This window comes from Halyomorpha halys, unplaced genomic scaffold, assembly GCF_000696795.3.
Source record: "Halyomorpha halys isolate HHAL.00 unplaced genomic scaffold, Hhal_1.1 Scaffold2412.1, whole genome shotgun sequence".
Classification (NCBI taxonomy): Eukaryota; Metazoa; Arthropoda; class Insecta; order Hemiptera; family Pentatomidae; genus Halyomorpha; species Halyomorpha halys.
In genome coordinates, this window is record NW_027111574.1 from 1 (window position 1) to 9,499 (window position 9,499).

The following is a 9,499-nucleotide window of genomic DNA, read 5'->3' on the forward strand; positions in this document are numbered from 1 at the left end:
TATCTGACTCAGCATTATCCCCTTCCACCATCATTGTATTTATATCCCCCTGTTACAGAGCTAAGGAGATCATTCAGTCATTAGAGTTGTTACTTTGTTATTCGTAGTAATAGTGTAGTAGTAGTAGTGCATATTTTGTAACTTTGATACCAATAAAGTTTTTTTAAGTTCTTTCCGCGGTTACATTCTTTATCTGACGTCGGGTTCTTTGTTTAAAAACCCCTTTTGACAGGCCGTAAAATGCGTGATCGTTGGAACAGACCTTATGTTTCTGAAATAGTTGTTCAAAAACATCGATGTATTTTGGGTAATGTATTGTAAGCAACGATATTTTAAAACATCGATGTTTTTTTAGTCGTTGTCGGATTCTTTGTTTCAAAAACCACTTCTGACAGGCCTTAGAATGCGTGAAGAGACCTTATGTTATTCAAATGGATGGACATCGATGTATTTTGGGTGATGTATTGTAAGCACGATATTTTAAAACATTGATGTTTTTTGGAGTCCATGTCTTATTGGTTGATTGAAAAAGCACTTCTGACTGGCCGGAGCATGCGTAGTCTTTAGAACAGTCTTTATATTACAAAAATGGTTTAAAAAAAACATCGATGTTGAAAAACATCGATGTTTTTTGTCGATGGTTTTTTAACATCGATCTTTTAGTATTGAACATCGATGTTTTTTTATCGATGTCGCATCCCTACTTTCAAGCGACTGAACGGAGTTGCTCGTCGTTGGTTAGTATCAAGAATTGAAAACTGATTCCAGCTATCTGAGTCCGTCGCCAAGTCCAACTCCAAATCTGATCCAATACGTCCGACAAACAATGATCAGCTCACACACATGTCCAAAATTATTATTTGTTAATAATCTAATCTTACTTTGATCCGAATAGTTTTCATTTTCACTATCCTCGATAGCACCAATGAAATTTTCAACAGTTTTCTCCCAAAAAGTCCGTTTTATCAAAACTTTCATGAGGTTATACCCCGAATCGATTGGATTTGAGAAAACATTCCGTAGTGATTCAAAGCTTGCAAATTTTTATTTTTATAATTACTTTTTTTATTTTTGTTTCTAATAGTAATACATAATCAAATTACATTTCAAAATGTCTAGTAGTAATAATTAATTACTTCAAATATATGATGTAAAGACGATCTGTTTTATCATCACACTATTCTTACAATTTGGTTTTAACATTTTTAGTTGAATCCATAGTTAAAAGGAAAATGATAATTACTAAACCATGGTTTTGTAAATTTCTGCAAGCTCGGCATTCACCTGCTAACGAAATGAAGAATAAGGTGATTTTAATGAAGCCCACATGTTTTTTAAAAGATCAAATGAAATTGAATAATAAAATAAAGTAAAAATGGAAGTACCATAGTTTTTACAATAAAGGCTATATGGGCATGTCCGTGGTCCGTACATTTCCACACAAATGAAGACCAGGAAATGGAAGTCGCTTTACTATACAACCGTTAAACTAAATTTAAAATCTTAAACCATGATCGAATTCCTGTGATGTGTAAGTAAAATTTTAAACACTTGTTACCTCCACAAAAAAAAGTATTAAATTATCGGTACGATGTTTATGAAGGTCGGAGTTGACAATTGCAATAAACGAACGATACTTTCTTACAACCCAACTATTTAAAAATAGCTTGGCATTGTCACACTGCCAATCAGTTTGAGGTGTAACAGTTAAACTGTCCTTAACTTTCATTGTGGTTAGATTAGTTCTTAAATTGGAATGTGTTACTCTGCTTTTTAATATTGTTTAGCGTTCTTATAAATTTTCTGCTACCGAGGAGTCTCTTTGGAAGAATGGAACTCCCAATACGTGAAACTATGAGTGTGTGAGGTTTTTATTTTAAGGTTTTAGTTCCAAGTGTTTTATTGTCATAAAATAAAAAATGTTCAACTCATCTCACTTTCCATAACACAAGATGGTGTACATTAATCATTTTCTTGGATAATTCACTAGTTATGTTAGATCCTGATACACAAAATATAGAATATATTTCAACTATAAAATATTCAAGTTACAACTTCTGACCTATAACTGTTATAACCGTAAGTAACCTATCATCGTACATCTTACCTTCAAACAATTGCATAATACCATTGTGAGGATATGGGGTTTAAAAGAAGCATCCAATTTTGATGAAAGTATGAACAAAACAATAACAGTAATTATATTCTATTTCATACATCAAAATAAATCGGCACCGCGATGGCCATACTTGTTACTGACATATGTGATTTTTTTTAATATATACACATGCTTTTTTTTTTATAAAATATTTTATATTTTGGGCTAATATATTAGTGGGCTAGTTCATAACTAACCAAAGCAATTTCTATTTGTATAGAATTCAGGTTATTTCTGTTAAAATCAAGGTTTTTTGTTTTATTTGTAATAATGACAATCATCCTCATGAAATGTTGAGGATCGGAAGATACGTACAATCCTTATGACGAATGTAGTACGACAATTGTCAATAGTATAGATAACCTCTTTAATAAAATGACCATTTTTCAATCATTAGCCATTAACTAACTTGTGAATGTCTCATTGCTGTTTAAAATATTAAGTGATTCGATACTACCTCGTCCAAACGAGTAGTGTTTTACAACCTGACACCATGAACTGATTCGTATTCTCGCGAGTTTATGCCCTAACCTCAATTTAGAAAGATCTTTCGGGGATTTATTTATTAATATTATTAAAGTAATAATATAATAATAATAAGGTAGGTTACAACCCCACAACTGTGCTTTTCAGAATATTTACGTATCACCGATTCTAATCATACCCTTGATTGATTCACTTCCAAGGTTAACCATTAGCAGTAACGAAAAATATTTCGTTCTCTATAATTTATAAATATTAACCCTTCTACCTCTCTTACACTTCGTTCTTTCGGATTTCTATGATTTATCTTATAAATTATCAAATTAACAGTAATAATTCATGACAAGTCCTTTCCAGTCGGATAAATTTGGTTCTAATAAATAATGGTTGGGGATAAGTTAAAGTGTAGGATTAAAATTCTTTTAAAACCGCACTACTAAAATTTATCTAGGCACGACTGTTGAAGTCATAAAAAAATAAAATAAAATCGTTTAAGTGTTCAACGAGCATGCTAATTTCTATTTTTACATTTTTTTTTTCGGCAGATGTACTCGCCGGTCCTACTTCACGATCCCATGGTGTTTCACGGGATTAATTGGATAGCTCTTTGCAATCGTATACGATTTTTATATTTCAACTTAGCTTCTAGACTAGTATAGGGCGACAATGCAATCAGTTCTCATGTTTTTTTTATCTCGGTCCTTACCCAACTCACTATAAGCACCGAGTCAAAAGCAATACTATACGGAAATAATAAAAGTTGACAAATTCAAAATGGCGAAACGCTTTTAGTCACTAGCCGTTATCTAGACAGTCCCTGCTACAGTGCGATGGGATAGCCCACATTATCTACACCTGTTTTCCACCATCCACGGGATTACCGTTAGGCATTACATAATAAAGGGGAAGTGGCCGTGTACCACTTGATCCTATTGAAGTATCTCCTTGCCCATCTTTACTTCTCCTTCTTCCTTGGTTGCTTGATGGTCTTTGCTACCAGACCTCGCAACTTGACACTCTTAACATCAACCCTCTACTACATCAGGCTGACAAATCTTATACCTGTCGGAAAGTTTCCCTCTCTCTCCAAGAGCGATGATAGGAGAAGAGTACATTTGCCACATTGAGTTCTATAAATGGACACACTGGTCATTCTGTTGCATAGTTCAGCTTAAATTCATGCAGCTAACTGCAAGGCAACAATAGCCTGTAAGCATCTAAGCCTACCTCCCGTTTATTGCCCTCTATCGACTTTCTTCGACGGAGGAAATGCGGTTGACTCTATTATATGACGAAATCCTTTCTTCGGTGATCAGCTCTATCTGGGGCATCCTGGCTCCCACGTCAGCCACTACATACAAGACCGTACAAAACGCGCTATCACTCTTCAGGCAATCCGATGAAGTGCGGACATGCTCTGTTTTTAATAAACTAGTATATCTCAGGAAAAGGCTTTGTATTGCGCTTGAGTAGAGCAGAGTAGATGTAACCACACTCAATATTAACAATCTTCGGTCTTGAACCGCTTCAATCGGTACAGCGCCTTATCGTACATTCGCTGGGCATGCTCTATCGACAGGAGCCTTTCGTCAGTTCTCTTCTATATGGATCTTCTGCAAATCCTTGCCAGCTATATGCAACAAGTACGTCGTACAACAGGCCGAAAAGTCCGAGATCTTCTCGTGCACAGAAGTTGTATGTGTGTCACCTGATTACCGTCGAGTTCAATAGCTTTCTGAACACATCCGTCGCACTCTCATCCAAATCTGTGAAATTGAGTGTCAGAAGCAAGACTATTGTATATACATGTTAACATACTTATAAATAATTTACATAATATTAAATAACATAATGTGGGCTAGCTTAAAGTTTTTATGGTTCAATGAGTTTCGGCGATCCTTCTCCAGAAGTAACAGACGCGCTTATAGCTAATGGTCAACGGTAGTGTGCGCGCGCAACTTGTATACTTACATTTTGTATACTTACAATCCTGTAATACATATTAGGCAGAATTCACAAGTAAGTAATAAGGTTACGTTTTTAATTTCAGTGGGCGTGGTTCCATGTTCAGTTTTTATGTGAAATCTTGGCATCATTTTGATTCTCCATGGATACTACTATCACACTATTCAGGTTAACAGTGTACGCAAAAATGTATGTGTTCGGCTAAATTGATCAAAGAATAAATCCAATATTGAATATTTGTAAGAGAAAAGAAAAGATAAGAGAAGTATTGAAAACTTACAGATTAGCCTTGAAGGATAGGTTTAAGTCGTGTCCGTAAGACCCGTGGTTTCCAATGATGGTGCCCAGAGCGTATGCCAAGGATGTTGCTAAGCGAATGGAACTTTCTCAAAAAATTAAAAAAAAGAAAAAAATTAAAACTAAAATAGCCAATATACAGTAAAACTATACAAAAATTATAGTACATGATTAAAAAACAATTCATAATATACCTAGTCTGCATATATTAGTATTCAACGCAGAATTATTATCTAATTAGTCATTTTTAAACTATTGAGGTGAAATATGCTCCCTTCTAGTCGACTTTCATGTGACTTATCTTTATTCGTATTTAAACAACTCTCTGCTCTCTTTTAAAAATTTTATATTAACATTCTGGCAATAATTTTTATCTGTTTACGTTTTTACTCCCATTAATTGAAGAATGAACTGGTCTCTCTTTTTGTTTGCTAACTATTGAATGGCATGAAGAACTCAAAAGGGAATTGCTAATCTTCAAAATGATACATTCTATCAAAGAGAAGAACCCACTTCTCATTAATTGCTCTGTAATACGGCACAGGCTGAGAGTAATTTATGGGTATTAATTTATGATATATCGCAATGATACTACGGAGAAGCAGTAATTAAAATAACTCACCAGATTGTACTGTGCATGTTAGATAAACCTTGGTGTATACTTCAGACATGCACTATTCTGGTAAGCAAACAGAAATAGACAGAGTATAGCTTTGAAAAGCAGAAAAAGGTTGAAGATTATCAAGATTATTTTTCTACCAAATGAATAAGAAAGTTTAATTTCTTTTTTACAAAAAAAAAGCAGTGATACTGATGTTCCTAATGTTTTATCATCTAACATAAGCTGCATACTTTGTAATCTATAATTGGTTGTTATTTAGAACCAAATGAAACAAGAGAGATGCCTGCATTAAAAGGTTAATCAAAATAGTACTGAAATAATTCCAACCTAATTGTTAAGATAGTTAGACAGAATGAGAAATTGAAGGATGTACTGATAGGCCAATGCAGACTAAAATAGTTAATAAAAAGCCAAAATAAATGTACAGGATTGATACAATGTAGTCTTGTTGAGGTACTGTATATAATTACTCCTGACCCCAATTCAAGAGGTACCCTACATCAGAAGGACTCGATGATACATATTTAAGAGATAAGGTATGCTGGATAGGTGAGTTGACAGGAAGATTGGTAAGTTCTACAGGTACTGTAAATCCCCACAAGATGGAAACTCTATTCCGTAAGGTATTGACTTATGATTGTATAGGGGATGGCAAGTCTTAAAGGTGTTCACTTTAAATTTCTTGCAGGGACGGATAACTATGTAAGTTATTTGCTTACAGTCGATTGACTAGTTAGTTCAACAGTTATTATAAGATCCTGACAAAGGGCAAAGACAGCTGAAGGGTATTAGTCCTTGGTTATGCCCTGGAAAGGTACAGGAAAGTGGCAGGGGACAGAGAAGGCTGAGTGAAATAATCATATAAACCTTTTTTTTTTAAAAAAAAGAGATATATTTTGATCAACTATTATATATTATTACTTCTCCCTGTCTCCTAAAGAGCCTATTCCGTGAGGTGTACTGGCAAGTTTGTGCTTTTTTTTTCCGATCCCTCTAAAACAGAAAGAAACACTGAATAAATCGGAAAGGAATAAGAAAGGAAATAAATCGTGTTGTGTATTACCTTTTACTACCTTTGGTATTTTAAGGTCATCTGTAATGTTTATTGTTATTTATGAAATATCCATTCTGAATGGTACTAATTTTAAATCCGGAGGTGAGGGGCTTCCTCAAGTTTATGCTAGTGGTACCTCTGAGCTTAAAAATACCATCAAGAAATGCTACATATAAGATGTCAGCTTTTAGTGGGCCAGAAGATTCTATTTTAATATTTATTAATTCAAATAATACACTTAGGAATACAGCAATATAATAAATGGTTATACACAAGTAAATTTAAAGTATTTACACTATTATTAAATATTAATATCTGACTAATATAATATTTATATTTATATATTTATATTATATATGACTAATATAGTTTGCCTGAAGTCTGTAGTAGTTCACATCTCGGCAGTTAGGTTGTGCCAGATTGGGCCCTGATGGTTCTATTGGTTGCTGGAATAGTATCAGATGATAACAGATACTAACAGTGTTGCTAATGTATTGTTAGCTTCATAAGCTTTAGTAGTATAATAAAGAAACAAATACAATAATAGCAATAAACGAAATGACTTATTTTAAAAGTTTCAAATTCAGTGAGCCATAAAACCTATAATGATGTCTTTTCTTTCTAGGTGGTAGTACCCAATCAAAGTTCTAAAAGAAGCTGATTATCCTGGTGCTACCTCATATTGGTTTGGAAAAAGTAATAATAGGAGACCGGTAAATTATGATAACATAATTGTACAGTATTTTATATTTTTCATAGCAGCAATTTAATTCTCAAATTATGAAACCATCTTATATATATATATTTCTTTTTTTTTTTCAAGTATTAAAGGGAAATGCCTGGTTATGAAAAAGATTCTAAGACTCTTACACAATGGGAATATGCTCTTGCTGGTGGAGCTTCTGGTGCCATGACACGTTTCTTATGCCAGCCATTTGATGTCTTAAAAATCAGGTTTCAGGTATTTATATTGAAAGATCTCAAATTAATAATTTTATAAATTTGTTATGCTGACTTTTATAAAAGATTGTTACAAAAATTCTTTTTTGTAATTAATTCATTGCTTATGTTAAAGTTTCTATTCTGTATTGGACTCAGATGTCAACAATGCATATACACTGTTTAGTTTGGCTGATCTTTAATTTAATTATTTATATCAACTGTCTCTTTGTTATTGATTTTTTTCAAATATGTTGGAGAAAAAATTTGTCTTTCATGATCTTCTGAGATACTACAAAAAAAAAAGACTAAATGCCATAAACAACAGCTGTGGAAATTTGCACAGTTAAAGATGAAAATGTAGTCTATCATAACGGGGCAACATTTGACTCAGACAGTTTAATTCAGGGAACAACAGCCTTCAAGATAAGCCATCTGTTGGTGGAATTATGAAGATACTTTATATTTTGAGCTGGTTCTATATAGCAGGGCAATTCACTGTGAGCATTCCTGTGAACAACTTGAAAGAAAAATACTTTGTTTCCGTTAGTATTGCTGAAATATCGTTACCAATTTGCCAGTAAACGATATTTCAGCAAAAAACGCTCCTACATACTATTCATGCTTAATCAAAGAAACATTTTCAGAAATGGAAGAAAATAGCATTTTGACCCACCCTCCCTAAAGTTCTGACTTTGCACCAACTAAAACAATGAGGATGTCAAATTAGATTGAAAATTTTTATACTGAGTTTTAAAATAAGCTTATTTTATGGATAAAGACTTTTGTATTGATATATTTAAGTTTTTATACTATATTTTCAATTATATTAATCATACAATTTAATATAAATAAATAAGTTCTAAACGAATTACATTATTTGCACACAAATCCCTAAGCTAACTACATTTTTTTTAAAAACGTTTTCAGTTACAAGTTGAACCAATCAACAAGAGTTCATTATCTTCAAAGTATAATGCTGTCTATCAGGCTTTGAAAACAATTTTAATTGAAGAAGGTATTTTTGGCCTGTGGAAAGGGCACAATGCAGGACAGCTATTATCAATAACATATGGGCTTGTTCAGGTATTTCTGTTTTGTTTGTTTTTATTGTAATTTTAGTTGAAATATAACATAACAGTAGTTAATATATAATAAGTATATATGTCATATTTAATAGTTGCTTTTGAATATTAAGAGTACTAAAATTTCAATTTTTTCTAAAAACAATTTCTGTTAAATATGACCATTATCATCACTAGTTTTACAGCTGCTCAAGAAATTTTGTAAATATGAAATTATAATTGTAGAGTTACACATCTAATTTGGTATTATTAATTCCATTTGATATGGAATTAATGATACCATTTTTGTGGTATCTAAAAATCAAATCACTCACAGTAACCTGAAATCACTAAAACTTACACAGTTTGTTTCCAACTAATAAAAAAAATAATAATTAAATTTTCATCAAATAGTTTACAATTACATACATAGGTTATCAACATACAATGGATTTCACTTTGACAATCTACCTCTCTGCTCCAGAAGATTTTTCTTCAAAAGTTAGTGTTCTTAAGTCTGTGCTGCTCCTGCACATCTTTAAAATTTTGTTCAAAACTATTCACTCATTTAGGAAAATGAAGAGCATAAAATTAAATTAATTATTTATTATTAATTCATTATTTTGTTTATTTTACAAACAATATCCAGTGGAAAATTTAGCACTTACTCTAAATTAAACAGTTATATATAAGAACATGGTCAGGGTTGCGGTCGAAAATGGAACAAATAGTTTATAACTATTTTAATGTCCAACATTTCGCCCCACTTTGCAGGGCTAAAAAGATACAAAAAAAAAACTGAGAATATTACAACAATAAGGTCATTTAAGCTAGGATAAATATTATGTAAAAATAAAGTGATAAGAAATTACATATAAATAAAAGGAAGGAAGACATAAAATAGTATCAATATAAAA

The 9,499-nt window shown here is 32.3% G+C and overlaps 1 protein-coding gene across 8 annotated transcripts in view; it reads left to right on the top strand.

The window, feature by feature from the left end:
• Positions 1-1,333: 1,333 nt before the first annotated feature.
• Positions 1,334-9,499, top strand: part of LOC106691500 (Thiamine pyrophosphate carrier protein 1) — a 17,515-nt gene continuing 9,349 nt past the window's right edge. The window contains exons 1-4 of one of the 8 annotated variants that reach the window (XM_014437294.2): positions 1,334-1,531; positions 7,205-7,313; positions 7,403-7,540; positions 8,449-8,604. In XM_014437294.2, the coding sequence (XP_014292780.1) occupies positions 7,415-7,540; positions 8,449-8,604 (282 nt within the window). In that variant the 5' untranslated portion in view covers positions 1,334-1,531; positions 7,205-7,313; positions 7,403-7,414. Of the gene's footprint in view, positions 1,532-1,696; positions 1,863-1,890; positions 2,080-7,204; positions 7,314-7,402; positions 7,541-8,448; positions 8,605-9,499 lie in introns of those variants that run through there. The other 7 variants (XM_014437296.2, XM_024361890.2, XM_067049641.1 and 4 more) reach the window with 7 other exon arrangements.